The sequence below is a fragment of the Ahaetulla prasina genome, chromosome 7 (genome assembly GCF_028640845.1).
Source record: "Ahaetulla prasina isolate Xishuangbanna chromosome 7, ASM2864084v1, whole genome shotgun sequence".
Lineage (NCBI taxonomy): Eukaryota > Metazoa > Chordata > Lepidosauria > Squamata > Colubridae > Ahaetulla > Ahaetulla prasina.
The window spans coordinates 92,454,488-92,475,227 of record NC_080545.1 but is presented as its reverse complement, the minus strand read 5'-3'; the positions used below and the strand labels follow the sequence as shown (position 1 = coordinate 92,475,227).

Genomic DNA, 20,740 nt, shown 5'->3' with positions numbered 1-20,740 from the left:
ACTGCAGCTAGAATTGTATTTGCACAACATTGGAAAAGTGAAGAGAGTCCTATGGATGAGAAGGTGATTAGGAAAATATTAGAATGTGCAGAAATGAACAGATTAACGCTAGCAATTAAGGAGAGAGCACAAACTGAATACTGTATGATATGGGAAGTATTCTATCAATAGTTAGAGAGGGAAAGTGGAAATAAAAGGAGAAGATTAAAGAAGAATAGAAAATATGTTAAGATAGAGGCATAAATAAGAGGAAAATTGTTAGTATTATGATAATGAGGATAATTATGCATATTGTTATTATTATTATTATATCTTTACTAGAACACATGTTAAGAGGAATTAATTAGAGAATTAATATTAATGATGTTGTAAAAGTTGAAGGTTGTTGCACAGAGATACATGAATCCGGATGACATGCCGTTTAAAGAAAGATGGAATGTTTATATTTAAAAAAATAAAAAATAAAAAACTTTTTGGAAAAAAATTATCTGATTTTAGCGTGCACGGATGGAATGGAGATCTTTAGTGTTATCGGAAACCCAGCTTGTTCGATTACTTTTTTAATTTTCTTTAAAAAAAAAAAAAAAAGGAACATTAGGTTTAAATTTTTGGTTTATAGTTCACTTTATTGTCTGAACCTTTAAAAAAACTGCCAAACAACATCAGAGTGTTGTGTGAATTGCACTCCATTTCTTTTTCCTAGTGTTATGGTAGCCAACATGGTTACCTTATACCAGTGGTAGTCAACCTGGTCCCTACCGCCCACTAGTGGGTGTTCTAGCTTTCATGGTGGGCGGTAGGGGTTTTGTCCGATACTGAAGCACTTTCCTTTTTTTTAATTTAATTGACTTTTTAAAAAAAATTCATAGCATTATTTAAAACATTTTCATTAGGTTTTCATAAAATTCCGCGTGACAATTTAAATTTCTGAAAATATACTATTTGTATCGCCTGCGCATAAGTTTAGTTCACGTTACGTAAGTGAAACTAAATGGCGCTATAGTGCGACCGCAAACAAAAGAGCCTCGTCCCAGAATAGCTCACTCATCTCCCCACACACCATCCAGCTGTAACAGACAAGCAGAGCTGGTAGCCGGGGCCCCCTCCAAACCCAATCCACGATGCGCGAGAGGCATGCGCAGACAATACACGGCGCATTGCTGTGGAACTGGTGGGCAGTTAGAAAATTTTACTACTAACAGAGATACAAAAGTTGGCGGTAGGTATAAAAAGGTTGACTACCCCTGCCTTAAACGTTAATGTCTGGTGTGAAGTTGGGTTTACTGAACAGACTATGATTTATTTATTTATTTATTTTGTCACAACAATATACACAAGCATCACACAAAAAGATTATATAGTATATAAACATATATATGAAGAAATATAAGGAGGTATAAGCATATATATATATATAAGAAGAAAAAAGAAAAACAATAGGACAGGAACGGTAGGCACGTTTGTGCTCTTATGCACGCCCCTTATGGTCCTCTTAGGAATGGGGTGACGTCAATAGTAGAAAGTTTTTGGTTAAAGATTTTGGGATTATGGGAAGAGACCACAGAGTCAGGTAAAATGTTCCAAGCACTGATGATTCTGTTGCAGAAGTCATTTTTTCTGCAATCTAATTAATTAAATCTAATTAAAGCGGTTAACATTAAGTTTAAATCTATTTGGTTGCTCTTGTATTATTGCAATTAAAGCTGAAGTAGTCTTTAACAGGAAGGACATTACAATAGATGATTCTATGAGTTAAACTTAGGTCTTGTCGAAGGCGACGGAGTTCTAAGTTTTCTAAGCCTAGGATTTCAAGCCCTCAAAGCAGATGGGTTGAAATCTGTAACAGAAGTCCCCTCTAACTTCCGGAAGTGCCTGACTTACTCAAAATAACCCACATGGCAAATCAAGCAACAATATGAATCACTTTCAACTTATTACACTTGGAAAGTTAGCAAAATATTTTGGTGTCCCCTTGAGCCAAGTTTTATTTATTTATTTTTTTGCTCCCTTTCTTTCTGCTGAACACATCCTGAAAAAGATGCGTCAGAGACAGGAGAAGTATACGTGCCAGACATCACTGGAAAATAAAACAAAGCTAATCAGTACTTAGCGAAAGTTTGATATTTTCCCACTGCCTGGAATGGATGAAGAGTTTTATTTCTGGCATCCTGCACCGTCTGTTTAATAGAAATTTACATCCCTGCAAATCTAATTCCTCTATTCCTCATTCTTTCTTTCTATCTATCTATCTATCTATCTATCTATCTATCTATCTATCTATCTATCTATCTATCTATCTATCTATCTATCTATCATCTATCTATCATCTATTTATCATATGCAAAAGAAAATCTCATGTGTTTTATTTTAAATTCTAATGTTTACTATTCCTGGTAGAAATTCTAATAGTTTTGGGGATGGGACAGAGGGATAGATGATGATAAATGGGTAGATAGTTAGATGATAGCTAGAGATAAATGATATAGATAGATGATAGAAAGATAGATAAGAGAGAGGGGGAGGGGGGAAATGATATAGATATATGATACAAAGATAGAATGATAGCTATAGATAGATGATAGAAAAATAGATAAATGAGAGATGAGAGACAGATATATATAGATGGATGAGAGAGAGGGAAATGATATAGATAGATGATACAAAGATAGAATGATAGAGATAGATAGATAGATACAGATAGATGAAGAGATATAGATAGGTAGGTAGATAGGTAGGTAGATAGATAGATATAAGATAGATAGAGATAGATGGATAGATAGACAGATGGATAGATAGACAGACAGACAGATAGATAGATACAGATGGATGGATAGATGATAGAATAATTTTATTGTGACTTTGAATATACACTAATCGGCATACATTAAAATGAAATGAGAAAATGAGTTGTGGCTTATCTTCACCTTGATTGAAGAAGGTATCACAGCATGGGGATCATGCATCACTCAGATGTCATGGCTTACCATTACAAGATCTGTGTACATGTTACTTTCTCCTTTAAAATGACACCATGGCTTAGATCTGAATTTTTCCATGTGGCATCCATGGAGCCTCCCCAAGGGTCCCATGGAGAATCTCAAACACCTCTCATGCTTCTCTCCCCTCTTAACGACTTCACAAGAGCCTTTCAGTCAAAAGGGGAAGGGGGCCTGCTTCAAAGCCAAAAAATGCAAGTTTTCCTCATCACTTCCAAGACATTGTCTTGATTGTCCCAAAGGTCCCATTAGTGTCCTTAGAAAATAAAGCTGACAAATGCGACAGTCCAGTGTGGTGTTTCAGTCGCCATCTCTCCTGTTTCTAAAGCAGGGGTCTCCAACCTTGGCCACTTTAAGACTTGTGGACTTCAACTCCCAGAATTCCTCAGCCAATACAGCTCTAGAGCAGGGATCTCCAACCTTGGCCACTTTAAGACTTGTGGACTTCAACTCCCAGAATTCCTCAGCCAATACAGCTCTAGAGCAGGGATCTCCAACCTTGGCCACTTTAAGACTTGTGGACTTCAACTCCCAGAATTCCTCAGCCAATACAGCTCTAGAGCAGGGATCTCCAACCTTGGCCACTTTAAGACTTGTGGACTTCAACTCCCAGAATTCCTCAGCCAGCTTTGCTTTGCTGGCTGAGGAATTCTGGGAGCTGAAGTCTACAAGTCTTAAAATTGCCAAGGTTGGAGACCCCTGTTCTAAAGGATGATATACTAGTGAAACAGAAGAGCAACCCATTGACTTGAAGCACAGTGTTCAAAAGGGCCACATCATTTTGCCTTCCTTCTGGGAAAACACTCATTTATGGCAGCCCTTTTGTAAGTGGTTATCGTGGAAAACGTTTTTGAGAATGTCCATGGCAGGTTCTCAAATTCCGAATGCATTTGAACTCCCATTTGGGGAGAGGAGATCACTGGACCCTGATGTTGGGGAAAATGAAAGCAAAAAGAGAAAGGGAAGAAAGAGGACGAGATGGTTAAGGTAAATGTTTCCCTCGCACATACGTGCTAGTCGTTCCCGACTCTAGGGGGTAGTGCTCATCTCTGTTTCAAAGCCGAAGAGCCAGTAGTTCGAATCCCTAATGCCGCATAACGAGATGAGCTCCCGTGACTTGTCCCAGCTTCTGCCAACCTAGCAGTTCGAAAGCACGTAAAAAAATGGAAGTAGGAAAAGAGGGACCACCTTTGGTGGGAAGGTAACAGCATTCCAGGTGCCTTTGGCGTTGAGTCATGCCGGCCACATGACCACAGAGACGTCTTCGGACAGCGCTGGCTCTTCGGCTTTGAAACAGAAATGAGCACCGCCTGCTAGATTCGGGAATGACTAGCACATATGTGCGAGGGGAATCTTTACCTTAAAAATATATCCTTCTTCTAGGAGAGGGGTGGGTGCTAATGTTGTACAGTACCAACCAAGCCTTCTGTTTTGCCAGTTGCATAAGATCTAATTCTGATTCCTTTCCCCATCCCCCCTAGTGCTTATGGGTGGAGAAGGAGTGAGAAGGAGAGCTATCTTTCCCCTTTGGATCTCAACCAAGCCTCACTTGGCCCATGCTGTGCTTACCAGCCATAGTTGGAAAGATAAACATATACCCTGGTAAGAGCAGCCAAGAATTTGCCTCGAAACATCGCTCCTTGGTCTTCTGTGGACTCAGGCTAAGCTCTGCAGCTGTTTTCAGCTTGTCAGAGTGAAGCAGAGGTCGGTTTCAGCAGGTTCTGACCAGTTCTGGAGAACCGGTAGCGGAAATTTTGAGTAGTTCGGAGAGCCGGTAGCAGTGGTGGGTTGCCCCCGGTTCAGACCAGTTCTATAGAGCCAGTAGTAAAGCCGGCGGGAAGTTCCGCCCACTGGCCCAAACATCATCAAAACTCTTCTGCGCATGTGCAGAAGAGCACGCGGGCATGATGCGAACTGGTAGTAAAGGTAAATAGAACCCACCCCTGAGCGGTAGTAAAAGTTCTGACTGGCCCCACCCCCATCTAGTCTCTGCCTCCCAAGTCCCAGCTGATCAGGAGGAAATGGGGATTTTGCAGTATCCTTCCTCTGCCACACCCACCAAGTCACGCCCGCCAAGCCGTGCCAAACCCACCAAGCCACACCCACAGAACCGGTAGTAAAAAAAATTGAAACCCACCACTGAAGCGAAGGCCTTCTTTCCTGCCACAACCAGCGCTAAATTTGAACGGATTGCGCTAAAGAGAACCAGGGCGAGAAAAAAAAAAAGGCACTACATTTTAGCAAAAGGAACTCTTCCAGCCGGTTGGAAAAAGTTAGTAGGAATTCACTGTTGTGGGTTTAGGGATGAGCTGAGCTAAGCTGGATTGGTCAGCTTGGAGCAAGCCCTGTTTTCAACTTAAAATGGGAAACGGGTGTTTTCCCAAAGGAACTGCAAAAAATGTTGCTGCTTTCGCTTCATCCCAAAGGAGCAGTTTTTTTTTTTTTCATATAAAACATTGGCTTTCCAGTTTTTGAGATTATATCACAGCCTTTTGGAAACCACAAAGCAGGATGTTTCTTTGTCCAACCGCCTCTTTAAGAGAATCTAGCAAGGCTCTGGGACTTAGAAGCAAACTCCCCTTTTTCCCAACCTGCTTTTCAGATGCTGTATCTGGCATAGGGCTTGGAAGGAAGGTACTCTTTGTAGAAGGCTGCGAGTGGGCAGTGATCTGAAGGATGGTGCATCTAAGGGTCTCCAGAGGTTGTTGATGTCGGTTATGGTTGCCACCATACAGAAAAGATGCTAAGACCTTGGAAAAAATATGCAGGAAAGAGCACTAAAGATGATAAGGGATCTGGAGGCTAATGTTGTGACCAAGGCCCAAGTAGTGATTACTAAACACAATTCAGTCCTCAACAAACTTATTTTATTAAAACAGCTGAGAATTAATTCATTCTCAGCTTTCTCGAAAACGGAATTCTTAATAACCAGTCCCTCGACCTTATCACTAACTTTTGATGTCTTTGGCAACTTGCCAAAGGCTCTTCTTGGCAAAAACCCCACAAAGTTCAAGAGACGCTGACAAGAAGCACGGAAATTAATGGTGCTTTTCTACAAAGACCCCAACGGCTCGTTGCTGCTCTTTTATGCCTTATGGGAGTGGCCAATCATCTTCTGGCCTTACTCCTGAGTTGTACTTTTTTTTTTTCAGCTGCTCTTTCCTTCTGGCAGCACCTCGCTTGCGTGCACTAGGAACAGGCTCTTCCTGTTTCTCTGCCTCTCTGCTGTCCGCCTCTGGAGGCTCCTTAGTCCTCGTATTGCTCCCAGATGGTCCTGGCCCCATCTCTGCCTCAGATGCAGAGCCGTTGTCCAGGCCTTCCCCTGACTCCAGGACTGACCCATTGTCCTCCCCAGCCTCCTCACTCTCTGACTCCGTTGACAGATCCACAGGCTGCTGGTGGACCACAACAGCTAAGCTGTACAATGAACAATTAAGGGAATTAGATATGACTAGCTCCGTGATGACATACCTATGGCATGCATGCCAGCGGTGGCACGCAATACCTTCTCTGATGGCATGTGAGCCATCGCCAAGTTCAGCTCTTCTCCAGAACCTGCTGAATAGCACCCCTGAACTACACCCATGTCACCGTTCCCAGTTAGAATGACCAACAATCAGATTTTCCTGGATGGGCTCAATTCAGGGGTGAAATCCAGCAGGCTCTGACAGGTTCTGGAGAACCGCTAGCGGAAATTTTGGGTAGTTCAGAGAATCGGCAAATACCACCTCTGGCTGGCCCCAGAGTGGGGAGGGAATGCAGATTTTGCAATATCCTTCCCCCAGGAGTGGGGAGGGAATGGGGATTTTGCAGTATCCTTCCCCCAGGAGTGGGGAGGGAATGGGGATTTTGCAGTATACTTTCCCCAGGAGTGGGGAGGGAATGCAGATTTTGCAATATCCTTCCCCCAGGAGTGGGGAGGGAATGGGGATTTTGAAGTATCCTTCCCCCAGGAGTGGGAGGGAATGCAGATTTTGCAATATCCTTCCCCCAGGAGTGGGGAGGGAATGGGGATTTTGAAGTATCCTTCCCCCAGGAGTGGGAGGGAATGCAGATTTTGCAATATCCTTCCCCCAGGAGTGGGGAGGGAATGGGGATTTTGCAGTATCCTTCCCCCAGGAGTGGGGATGGAATGGGGATTTTGCAGTATCCTTCCCCTGCTACGCCCACCAAGCCACACCCACCAAGTCACACCACGCCCAACAAGCCACAACCACAGAACCGGTAGTAAAAAAAAATTGGATTTCACCACTGGCTAAATTCCTTTATTTTTTTCTCTTCCAGGAAAAAAAGAAGTATTCAGACATTTTTTCTCCTTTGTCTAGGAATTCTGTTACTGATAAGTTCTTTGGTTTGCCAGTTTGGAGACCCTTTTAAGGAGTCTTTTCTTGAAGATATGAAATACTCAGCATGTTCCTAACGAGAATCTGTTGAAGAAACATACAAAAGGGTTCCTGTCTTTAGCGAAGAATTTATTGCTTCGAGACTTACATCATGCGCTGGAATTTTACAAAAATTACAGATGGAAAAATACAGTGATAAGACATTATATATAAAGGGGAGAGGGGGGGAGTCCCTTCTCTCTCTCTCTCTCTCTCTTGAAAAAAATCAGCATTAAAAAAAAGCCAATAATGTAGCTTTTTCAGTTATCAGCCCGAACAAAAGAGGCGAAGATGCTGTCTTCTTGGGCCAGCAGATTCTCAGGTGTGTCGTTTTCCAAAATGACCCCTCGTTTCATCACAATGACCACGTCTGCGGTCAGGATAGTGTGGACTCGATGCTGCAGTTTAAAAAAAAAAGGTATTATTTGGTTTTTCGTGGTTTGAGGTAGGCAAGTCAGGAAAGAGACATTACCGAGATCAATTCTTTTTATTCTTTTTTATTTACTTATTCTTTTTTTATTTATTTACTTAATTTTTATTCCGCCTTCATTATTTGATAAGTAACTCAAGACACCAAACCCTAACCCTAACCCTAACCCTAACCCTATCATATCGCAAGATCTAAAATGGACAGCCAACATCAAAAATATCATTAAAAAAGGACAACAAAGAATGTTCTTTCTGCGCCAACTCAGTAAGCTCAAACTACAGAGGAATTATTGAGTCTGTCATTTGCACCTCTATAACTGTCTGGTTCGGTTCTGCAACCCAACAAGAAAAACACAGACTTCAGAGGATAATTAGAACTGCAGAAAAAATAATTGCATGGAGGACCTGTATACTGCACGAATTAAGAAGAGGGCCGTGAAAATATTTACAGGGCCGTGAAAATATTTACAGACCCCTCGCATTCTGGATATAAACTGTTTCAACTCCTACCCTCAAAACGACGCTATAGAGCACTGCACACCAGAACTAGACACAAGAACAGTTTTTTCCCGAAGGCCATCACTCTGCTAAACAAATAATTCCATCAACACTGTCAAACTAGTTACTGAATCTGCACTACTATTAATCTTCTCATCATTCCCATCACCAATCTCTTTCCACTTATGACTGTATGACTGTAACTTGTTGCTGGCAATCCTTATGATTTATAGTGATATACTGACCATCATTTGTGTTGTAAATGTTGTACCTTGATGAAGGTATCTTTTCTTTTATGTACACTGAGAGCATATGCACCAAGACAAATTCCTGGTGTGTCCAGTCACACTTGGCCAATAAAATTCTATTCTATTCTATTCTAATATTCTTTCTTTCTTCTGTTTTCCCCACAATAACCCTGTGAGGTGAATTGGGCCGAGAGTGAATGGCGCAAAGTCACCCACCTGGCTCTTACGCCTAAGGCAGGACTAGAACTAGACCATTGCCTTCAGAAGTTGTGGTTGCTTCATCACTGGAGGTTTTTAAGAAGAGACTGGACAGCCAACTTCTCTGAAATTGTACAGGATCTCCTGGTTGAGCAGGGGGTTGGACTAGAAGAGCTCAAAGGTCCCTTCAAGGTCTATTCTGATTGATTGATTAATTGATTGATTGATCTCCTGGTGATTAGCCCAAGGTCACCTAGCTGGCTTTTGTGCCTAAGGTGGGACTAGAATTCACCATCTCCTTGTAATTGGCCCATCTGGCCAGCGTTCATGCCTAAAGTGACACTAGAACTCACAGTCTCTTGTGGAATTATTGAGTCTGTCATCTGCACCACTATAACGGTCTGGTTTGGTTCTGCAACCCAACAAGACAGACACAGACTTCAGAGGATGATTAGAACGGCAGAAAAAACAATGGCTACCAACCTGCCTTCCACTGAGGACCTGTATACTGCACGAGTCAAAAAGAGGGCTGTGAAAATATTTACAGACCCCTCACATCCAGGACATAAATCGTTTCAACTCCTACCCTCAAAACGACGCTATAGAGCACTGCACACCAGAACGACTAGACACAAGAACAGTTTTTTTCCCGAAGGCCATCACTCTGCTAAACAAATAATTCCTTCAACGCTATCAAACTACTTACTAAGTCTGCACTACTATTAATCTTCTCATCGTTCCCATCACCCATCTCCTTCCACCTATGACTGTATGACTGTAACTTTGTTGCTTGTATCCTTACAATTTATATTGATATTGTTTCCTGATTGCTTATTTGTACCCTATGACTATCAAGTGTACTATCTTATGATTCTTGATGAATGTATCTTTTCTTTTATGTACACTGAGAGCATATGCACCAAGACAAATTCCTTTTGTGTCCAATCACACTTGGCCAATAAAAATTCTATTCTATTCTATTCTATTCTATTCTATTCTATTCTATTCTATTCTATTCTATTCTATTCTTATTCCTATTCGATCCCATCCCTTCCTTCACTCCATTATTATTCTATTCCATTCCATTCCATTCCATTTGAATATTTTCTATTCTATTCTATTCTATTCTATTCTATTCTATTCTATTCTATTCTATTCTATTCCATTCTATTCCATTCCATTCCATTCCATTCCATTCCATTTGAATCTTTTTTGTTTTGTTCTATTTTATTTTATTTTATTTTATTTTATTTTATTTTATTTTGTTCTGTTCTGTTCTGTTCTGTTCTGTTCTGTTCTGTTCTGTTCTATTCTATTCTATTCTCCTGGTTACTAGGCCAGCACCTTAACCACTATTCCAAACTGGCTATTGATATAAACTTGAAAGCCTAAATTTCTCTCAATCCCGTCTTTAACAGAAAAAGATTTAAGGCTGACTTGCAGAGAAAAAAAACCTCCTTTGCTGATTTCAAATGTCTGGGCGACTGAAAAAAAAATACATGACACCATAGGCTGGGGTAGCCCAGTCTCATTTGTTGGGAGCTAACCAGGTTTGAGCCTGGCTAGAATCAGAGTTCAACAGGGCATAGGGTAGATTTAGAATTTTTTTTAAAAGAAAATCCCCAGAATTTACGCACAGAGGAACCCTTGCCATATTTCATCCCAGAAGCAAGAAAGGCTCCGTGAGATCACTAGGAGTTGAGCTAGACTTGAATTATTTGTTTCCCCGAATTGTTCCAGGTGGTTGGGGAAGAATAAATCAAGAACACAGGCATGAAGTTTGGTGTGGGGGATTAAACCTTCCCTTTTCAATCGGTGACCTTGGCAAAGTTAGAAACCCCCCCCGCGCCCCCCCCTCCAGAAAAGCGAAACCAAGAATAACCTCCTGGAACTGAGGCAGAGACAAGGAGCAGAAAGAACAAGAAAACAGCAGTACCAGAAAGCCAGAAATCTTGCAGGAATCCTGAGCTGGAGAAACTACTTGTTGGTTTTCACCAAAGTGGTGAAGAGGCCATCCTCCTTGAGGAGCAGATTGGCAGCCGAGTCATACTCGGCAACCTCTCCATCCGAAAGGACTAAGACAAGGTGGGCATCCAGGATGCTGGAGACCCGGTGCTGAAAGGAAAAGTAAGGAAGAGCAAAGGCAAAGAGAGGAAATAACGGAGAAGGGAAGGCATTCAAAAAATAGGACACAGAAAGAATTGTCTGATGGAGAACATAGAAAGCAAACGTGCAAATGTAAGAAACCGTGGCCAGAACTATGGCGGTGCTGAGCCAGTTGACCAGTGGTCTACTTCGGATTCCACCCCTCCCCATGCTCATCCACAGATTCTCCTTATCCAGCTACCCCATTTTCTCCACCGGGAAAGCAGCCTGAGCAGTGAGATTGTTTGGCTGGACCCCTGATAGTGTGAACCTGCCATAGCAGGAAGCAACTAGCTGACTTTCCTTGGGCTGAGAAGCAGCATCAGGCCTCATTAGTCCTCGGAAGGAGCAACACAGGAAATTCTTGGGCTGTAGGCTAGAGAGAACGTTCTGCAGGAAAGCTCTTTCTTTCTCTTCTTTCTCTCCTTCCTTCTTCCCTCTCCCTCCCTTTCCACCCCAGTCCCCCCTCTCTCTCCTCTCCCCCCTCTCCTTCTTCTCTCCAACCCACTCCTCCTCTCTGCTCTCTCCTCTCCTTCTCCTAACTCCCTTCTTACTCTCCCTCCCCCTTCCCTCTCCTTCTCCCTCTCTCCTCTCCTCTCCTCTCCTCTCCACCCCATTCCATTCTCTCTCCTCTCCTCTTCCTCCCTCTCCTCTCCTTCTCCTATTCTTTCCTCTCCACCCCACTCCTCTCCTCTCCTTCTCCTCTCTCTCCACCCCACTCCTCTCCTCCTCCTCCTCCTCTCCTCCTTCTCCTTCTCCTCTCTCCTCCTCTCCTCTCCCCCATTCCACTCTCTCTCCTCTCCTCTCCTCTCCTCTCCTCCTTCTCCTTCTCTCCTCTCCACCCCACCCCACTCCACTCTCTCCTCCTCTCTCTCCACCCCACCCCACTCTCTCCTCTCCTCTCCTCTCCACTTCTCCTTCTCCTCTCTCCTCTCTCCTCTCTTCTCTCCAACCCACTCCTCCTCTCTGCCTCTCCTCTCCTTCTCCTAACTCCCTTCTTACTCTCCCTCCCCCTTCCCTCTCCTTCTCCCTCTCTCCTCTCCTCTCCTCTCCACCCCATTCCATTCTCTCTCCTCTCCTCTTCACTCCCTCTCCCCTCTCCTTCTCCTATTCTTTCCTCTCCACCCCACTCCCTCTCCCCTCTCCTTCTCCTCTCGTCTCCCCTCCACCCTGCTCCACTCTCCCTCCCCCTCTCCCCTTTCCTTGTCCTCTCTTCTCCTGTCCTCTCCCCCATTCCACTCTCTCCTCTCCTCTCCTCTCCACTCTCCTCCTTCTCCTTCTCTCCTCTCCTCCACCCCACCCCACTCCACTCTCTCCTCCTCCTCTCCACCCCACCCCACTCCACTCTCTCCTCTCCTCTCCTCTTCTCCTTCTCTCCTCTCCTCTCCTCTCCACTCCACCCCACCCCACTCTCTCTCCTCTCCTCTCCACCCCACTCCACTCTCTCTCCTCTCCTCTCCACCCCACTCCACTCTCTCTCCTCTCTTCTCCTTTCCCCCCCACTCCACTCTCTCTCCTCCCGCTCCTTCTCCTCTCCTCTCCTCTCCACCCCGCCACTCTCCCTCCCCCTCACCCCTCTCCTTCTCCTCTCCACCTTGCTCCACTCTCTCTCCTCTCTTCTCTCTCCTCTCCCCTCCTCCTCACTCCCTCTCCTCTCCTCTCCTCTCCTCTCCCCTCCGCTATTTTTCTTTTGATTCAGTGAAGCAAGATAAAACCATCCTGAGAAAATGCTACATTGATCTTCATGCTAGACTAGTTTCTGCAAATGGAAACTACATTTTACTCTGCAGACTTCACTGATATGTAGAAATATTATGATAATAAAAGTAAAATACAGTAGAAGAATGGATTTCAAGTGATCAGACAGACAAGGCCCTGTAAGCTAGCCTAAGCTGGGAAGTCAAAATTCATCAGATAACGACAAGCCACTTCCATAACTTTGCCAGGATGATATTTCGGTGTATGCTAACATCTATATAGCTACTAAGATTTGACTCTGTCTCATTGGTTTCTTCATTTTAAAATATGGCGCTTGTATAATGATGTTCAAACAAAGACATAATTAGGTACCAACAGGAGTGAACAAATGTTTCTGTATTTTAGATGTCCTTAATTTCTTCTAGAGGAGAAGGTTCATCTGATCATCTGATGAAGTAGGAAAAGAAGCCCATTAGGAAATGTCTACTTACAGCAATTGTCACAACTGTGCGATCCGCAAAGGCAGTCATTACAACTTTTTGCAAAATGTTTTCCTGCAAAAAATAAAAACAGGAGTCACCAAAAGATATCTCTGGGATCCCTGGAAAACTCATGTTATCAGGAGGAGGAGTCTTCTAGCTTTGGGAATGTTTTTTGACTAGCCAAGTTATCATATTTGGAGGTCTACATGATTTAGGTTTACACGGCTGTCAAGGAGATGTTCACTCAAACCACTCATCCTGTTGTCTATGGAGATTCTCAGTCATCCAGATCATGGTTGTCTCAATGGTGCTTTTCCAAAAGGCAAATGGGATTTGTTTTTCCCTTGAAGACATTTCACTTCTGAACTGAAGAAGCTTCTTGGATGAGAAGCGAAACATTTTCAAGGGAAAAAACCAAGAAAGTCCAGTTGTCTTTTGGAAAACCTTTGGGACACTCATCCTGTTGGGTCACAAAGAATGCCTACAGCAGGGATATCCAAGCTGGGCAACTTTAAGAACTGGTGGACTTCAAGTCCCAGAATTCCCCAGCTAGCTAGGTCTTAAAGTTACCACGCTTGGATATATCTGGTCTACAGCCAAGGAGAAAATTGAAGGGCTGCCCTCAAACTCATGTCCATCAATTCAATTCATCAATTCAGAATAGAGCTAGAAAGGATGTTGGAGGTTTTATAATACAACCCCCTGCTCAGGTAGAAAACCCTACACCATTGCAGACAAGTGATTGTCCAGTCTTTTCTTAAAATCTTCCAGTGATGAAGCACCCAATGATTAAGATGTTCTAATAGTTAATTGTTCTCACTGGTTTTTTTTTAATTTGAATTTATATCCCGCCCTTCTCCGAAGACTCAGGGCGGCTTACACTGTGTTAAGCAATAGTTTCATCCATTTGTATATTATATACAAAGTCAGCTTTTATTGCCCCCAACAATCTGGGTCCTCATTTTACCTACCTTATAAAGGATGGAAGGCTGAGTCAACCTTGGGCCTGGTGGGACTTGAACCTGCAGTAATTGCAGGCAGCTGTGTTAATAACAGACTGTCTTAGCAGTCTGAGCTACCAGAGGCCCTTTTAGGAAGTTTATCCTTAATTCCAGGTTGCTTCTCTCCTTCATTAGTTTCCAGCCATTTTTTTTTTTGTCCTGCTTCCTGGTGCTTTGGAAAATAAGTTGACCTCCTCTTTTTTGCGGCAGACCCTCGAATTCTGGAATACTGCTATCATGTCCCCTGTAGTCCTAATGTCAACTCGTAAAGCATCCCTGACCTGCTCTTGAGTTGCCATAGGCAAGGGGGATGGGAAATCAACCAAGCAACCTGGCAGCCAAAGACAGGAGCCCATTCCAGACGTATCTTTCTTAAGGCTGTCACCCAGGGTTATCTGCAGCAGCAGGAGGGGAGTGATCTCTACAACCCGCAGAATTACTCTGTTGGCAAATGTGATTGATAACACACCCTGGGGGGAGGGGGTAAACAGGGTCATGATTAGGGCCGTAAATTACATGGGGTCAGAGTTGGCTTCATTTGGGGACATGCCGACATGGAGCTCCTAATAAATAACTGGATTTCTTTTGAAGCTTGGTGTTCAGTCCCCCTCCTCAGTCAGGGAGACATGAGCGATGACTTAATTAGCCGGCAACTATCAGCTCTGGCGGCAAACTATCCTGTGGGGTGTGGCTCCATGACTCAGCACTTCCTAGGCCTGCCCCACCCCTGCTTCTGTTGTTCCCGCCTCTCCTGCCTACGAAACCTAGGGTCCAGCCAGGCCTGATTGCCATCAGCTGGGTCTGGAGGTATGGCCTGGAGGGGAAAAAGTCAGGGGATGGAGGCCTCGTTTTCTCCTCCACCTGGCCTGCCTCTGGCTCCTGAAGCTGAGCCAGGGAAGCCGATGCTCCAGAGGTAAGTCCTGATGGCCTTTCCTCTTCACTTTCTGAGTCACTTTCTGGCAGGGGCCCCGGCTCTGGGGGCACAGACACAACACTTGGCTTGAGGCTTGATGATTTAATTAGGGCATCTGTCAGAACTCTGACACCTTCTTTTCTGTAGACTGGCCATACCCAAATCCTGCAACCGTTCTTCATATGTTTTAGTCTTCAGGCCTTTAATCAGTTGCTCTTCTCTGCACTTTTTCCAAAGCCTCAACTTTTTTTTTTGTAATTTGGTGACCAAACTGCATGCAGTATGTCCAGAAGTTGACCAAACTGGTCAATGAACTTACATCAAAGTGCTTGTTAAGACACATGTTCTCCCATGACCAAGAACAAACCGTAAAGTGAGAGGACCCATTTTAGTGGGCTGCATGATATTACCTTCTCCTTAATTTTCATCAATTTATCTCTGCTCCCCCTTGCATAATCTGCTGCCTGAAATGAAGGTCTCATTCTGCCTCAGAACCAGACCAATTTTGGGACTTCATGTTACTGACACTTGAATGGACTGATCTCTGTTTAGGTTACCAATGGAAAACTGCTCCGTGCCCTTCTATCTGAAGTTGGAAGAGGGAAAATAGATCTGGAACCAGGTTTGGTCAGATGCAAGAAGTCAGGAACCAGGACAGAGTTCAAAAGCAATACAAGCGTAGTTCCTGCTACCTACGCACAAAAATCTGAACTATTAATGGTTAGAAGTGAATTGGTGCCAGATAAGAGATGTCAAACTATTTAACACCACCAACAATACTACTACCCTTCAAAAAGACCTTGACTTTGTATCCGATTGGTCTAAAACTTGGCAACGCCAAATCTCAACCAGCAAATGCTGAGTCTTACATATTAGAAAAAAGAACCCAAACACTAAGTACAAGCTTGATGGACATTACCTTACAGACGACCCCCTCCCTGTAAAAGACCTTGGAGTTTTCATATCAAATGACCTAAGTGCCAAAGCCCACTGCAACTACGTAGCAAAAAAGGCTCTAAGAGTTGTAAACCTAATTTTGCGTAGCTTCTTTTCCAAAAACTTTACACTACTAACCAGAGCATACAAAACATTTGCTAGACCTATTCTTGAATACAGCTCACCTGTCTGGAACCCATACCACATCTCTGACATTAATACAATTGAACGAATCCAGAAATATTTTACAAGAAGAGTTCCCCGCTCCTCTGTAAACAACAAAATACCTTATACCACCAGACTTGAAACCCTGGGATTAGAAAACTTAGAATTCCGCCGACTCCGACAAGACCTGTGTTTAACACACAGAATCATCTATTGCAATGTCCTTCCTGTTAAAGACTACTTCAGCTTCAATTGCAATAGTACAAGAGCAAACAATAGATTCAAACTTAACGTTAACCGCTTCAATCTTGATTGCAGAAAATATGACTTCTGTAACAGAGTTGTTAACGCTTGGAACTCACTACCTGACTCTGTGGTCTCTTCTCAAACTCCCAAAAGCTTTAACCAAAAACTGTCTACCATTGACCTCACCCCATTCCTAAGAGGTCTGTAAGGGGCGTACATAAGAGCACAAAAGTGCCTACCGTTCCTGTCCTATTGTTTCCTTTCATTATATATACGCGTATATGTTGTATAGTTGTTTCATGCTTATGCTTAGATATACTGTTATGACCCCCCCAAAAAAAAGAGTCAGTGGACTTCAAGCAGGGTGGAACTTGGATCTCTTACAGGGGCGTTGTCGTGTCCCACTCCTCCGCTGACGGCCGGGTCAGGGAAATCCGAATCAGGCGTGCCTCTGCAGCTCTGCCAAAGTTCTAGCAAAGTCCTCAGGGCAGGCAGAAGACCAGAAAGTGACTTCAGCAAGATATGTTTAGACTTTGCCTGACTCAGAGAATGCCAGAAAGCAGATCCTTTATATAGGCCATGGGGTGTGGCTCCATGACTCAGCACTTATCCAGGCCTGCCCCTCCCTTCCTTCTGTTGCCTCCGTTTATTAAGTCTTCTGACGCGAGGGTCACTCCAGTCTGCAGCTGTTGGCAATTGACCTCCCTCAGGCTCACATGCTGTGGAGGAGGGGGAGGGGTCTAGTTGCTCCGTTTGCCTGGGCATGGAGCCAGAGCTGGGGGCTGGAGGTACTTCCTCCTCTTCAGCCTGTCTGGGCATGGAGCCAGGGCTGGGGCCGGGAGGCATACTAGGACATTCCTCCGTGTTCGGAAGCAGATAAGAAGGCTCCGGCTGTGGTGAGATCGGACAAGACACAACAGGCGTAGAGTCTCCAAACTGATGATGCATTTGACACAACCCTCCCCAGGCTCAGCCTGGTTGTCTTCTACAGCAGGGGTCTCCAACCTTGGTCCCTTTAAGACTTGTGGACTTCAACTCCCAGAGTTCCTCAGCCAGCTTTGCTGGCTGAGGGACTCTGGGAGTTGAAGTCCACAAGTCTTAAAGGGACCAAGGTTGGAGAGCCCTGTTCTACAGTGTCTCACCCAAGGAGTCCCCTCCCCTTTTTTAAAAAAAGGTTCAGATGCCAAGAAAATTGAGTAATCAAGGGACACAGGGAGATACACCTACTTACTGTGGCCATATCGATGGAAGCGGTGGCCTCATCCATAATAAGGATGCTGCTCTTACGCACAAAAGCCCGGGCCAGACAGAAGAGCTGTCGCTGGCCAACACTGAAATTCTCACCACCTTCAGTTACAACAGCATCTGGGAATGGGAGAGTTAGAATCAAAACAAGGTATTTGAAGAGCTGCCTCACCCCAGTGGGATCAACCTTACCCACTCGTGCCAGCAGAAGAGGTCAGCTACGGATCCCATCTGCTAACGAATTCCGCAACGTGAAGGGGTGAAATGCTCCCGGTTCAGACCGGATCGCCCGATCTGGTAGCGATGGTGATGGGTGGTTCGGAGAACCGGTAGCACCCCGCATGCCCAGCTGAGCCGCGTGATCATCAGAGGTTTTTTGTTTTTTTTACTTTTAAAAGCAATTTTTCTTTGGATTGAAAAAATGCTTTTAAAAGTAAAAAAAGAAGCTTCTGATGAACGCACGGCTCAGCTGGGATCGTCAGAGCCTTTTAAAAGCATTTTTTTCTACAATGTCTTCAGCTGAAGAGGTTGTAAAAGATGCTTTTTAAAGGCTCTGACGATCCCAGCTGGGTTGCCTGATCGTCAGAGCCTTCGGTAGAAAAAAATGCTTTTAAAAGGCTCCTCTGGCGATCCCAGCTGAGTTGCCTGATTGTCAGAGGCATTTTTTTTTCTTTTAGAGGCAAAAAAATGCTTTTAAAAGAAAACAAAAGCTGTAGAAAAAATGCTTTTAAAAGACTGATGATCCCAGCTGAGTTGCCTGATCGTCAGAGGCTTTTGTTTTTTAATGCTTTTAAAAGTAAAAAAAAAAAGTTGGCCATGCCCACCCAGTCACATTACCCCCCACCACCACCAAGCCACACCCACAGAACCGGTAATAACAAATTTTACATTTCACCACTGGCTACATGGCATCAAGGAGAAGAATCTTTTCCACTGTGGTCCCATCCTATGGAACACTCAAACGCCGGCGGTGAGAACTGCTCAAATCCTTTTGGTCTTCTGGAAGGATATTAAAACCTGGCTTTGCCGGTTGGCTTGCCCCCCCCCTCCCCCGAGGGGGAATTCACTGCTGGAGGTGGTTGATGGGGTACGAAGACCCTCATCCTTGTGCTGTCAATCACCAGAGAGGCAAGAGCGACTGCAACTCTTTTCCATGGGTACCCGCTTGGTTGCTGTGTGCTCATCAGTTGAACAGGTCAACAGATCTAATTAGCGCTAGAAGTTTTTTTGTGATATACACACCCAGTCCACCAGGCAAGACTTTGACCATGTTCTTCAACTGGGCAATCTCCAAGGCTTCCCAAAGGGTATCATCCGTGCATTTGCACTCTGGATCCAGATTAAAACTATGGAGGAAACAAAACAAAACAAAACAAAACGACATTGCTCAGTAGGTATGACTTGTGAACTAGAAATCAAGCCTTTGGTGGCTCAGACTGGTAAGACAGTCTGTTATTAACACAGCTGCTTGCAATTACTGCAGGGTCAAGTCCCACCAGGCCCAAGGTTGACTCAGCCTTCCATCCTTTATAAGGTAGGTAAAATGAGAACCCAGATTGTTGGGGGGCAATAAGTTGACTTTGTATATAATATACAAATGGACGAAGACAATTGCTTAACATAGTGTAAGCCGCCCTGAGTCTTCGGAGAAGGGCAAGATATAAATGCAAATAATAAAAAAAAAATTAGCGTCTCAATTTTCTAGATCAGTGGTTTTTTTTAATTTACATTTATATCCCGCCCTTCTCCGAAGACTCAGGGCGAACAGTGTGTGGCGAACCTATGGCACGCATGCTGGAAGCATCATGCGAAACCATCCCACGATGGATGCACGGCCCCACCAGCTCCTCTTCCACGTTCATGTGCTCAAATGCGCGCCTGTCAGCTGGCTGTCACGCGCACGGGAGTGACGGACCCTGGAAGGGCGCCGTTCCAGCACACGTGTGCAGGCCAACACCCGACCTTCCGGGTTGACATCACGCGCATGCGTGATGGCCAGCTGTTCGTCGGGCGTGCTTCCATGCCAGTATCCGGGTGTTTGGGTGCCGGCTCGCGCATGCGCGATGGAACGCCATTCTTCCGGGTATCGCCACTTCCGTGTATGTGAAGGCCAGTGGGACCGTGCATACCTCGCAGGATGTTTTTGCGTGCTACTTCCGGTATGCAGGCCGGCACATGAGAATGCCAAAGTTTCGCCGACACTGTTCTAGATAAAGCCACTAATTCAGCCAATTCATTCATATATATATATATATATATGTATGTGTATATATATATATATGTTTTCTGAGGTTTTCGCGGGTGTTTGTATGTAGGTCTTTGGTTATTCGGGTTTTCTCCCGCGTAAAATTGGAAGTGTCTTGGCGACGTTTCGACAAAGTCTCATTCGTCATCTTCAGGCTTCAGCTTGCTCCCAGAAGCACGAAGCTGAAGCCTGAAGATGACGAATGAGACTTCGTCGAAACGTCGCCAAGACACTTCCAATTTTACGTGAGAGAAAACCCGAATAACCAAAGACCTACATATATATATGTGTGTGTGTGTGTGTGTGTGTGTGTGAAGTGCACGCGGACCAGTAAGGAAGGTAAGTAGATTTCACCCCTGGTGCAAACCATCTCTGAAGCTTCCATTTTCAGAAATAAAAGGAAATCAGAATAACAGAGTCAGAAGGGACACTGGAGGTCTTCTAGTCCAACCCCCTGCTCAAACAGGAGACCCTATACGAGCGTTAGCGAACCTTTTGCGTTCTTGCGTGCCGCCCGCGTGCCGGAAATGGCAAGCAAAACTGTCCCGAGATAAATGCACGGCCTCGCCGGCTCCCATTGCGTTCGTGTGGTCAAATGCACACCGGCCAGCTGGCTGTCGTGCATGCGGTGCTGGCGACCCCGAAAGTGTGGCGGTCCATCGCGCATGCGTGTTGGCGACCCTCCGGCACGCGTGCCACCTCAAACATGGGTGATGGCGAACCTCCAGCACGCATGCAACCTCGCACAGGCGCGGTCTGCCGGCACCACGCGCGCACGTCGGCCAGCTGACCAGCACGCATTTGATCACAGGAACGCGATGAGGAGCCAGCGAGGGCGCGCATGTCTTGGGACGGTTTTGTGTGCCGCTTCCGGCACGCGTGCCATAGTTTCGCCAACGCTGCCTTATACCCA

General features: G+C 44.7%; 1 protein-coding gene across 1 annotated transcript in view; it reads right to left on the bottom strand.

Annotated features, from left to right (window-relative positions):
* Positions 1-7,637: 7,637 nt before the first annotated feature.
* The window catches only part of ABCC9 (ATP binding cassette subfamily C member 9), a 145,730-nt gene continuing 132,627 nt past the window's right edge, over positions 7,638-20,740 (bottom strand). Inside the window, exons 37-40 of the mRNA XM_058190933.1 lie at positions 17,569-17,702; positions 13,086-13,148; positions 10,688-10,866; positions 7,638-7,776 (exon numbers count right to left, since the gene is read on the bottom strand). Of these exons, the coding sequence (XP_058046916.1) occupies positions 10,729-10,866; positions 13,086-13,148; positions 17,569-17,702 (335 nt within the window). The 3' untranslated portion in view covers positions 7,638-7,776; positions 10,688-10,728. The remainder of the gene's footprint in view (positions 7,777-10,687; positions 10,867-13,085; positions 13,149-17,568; positions 17,703-20,740) is intronic.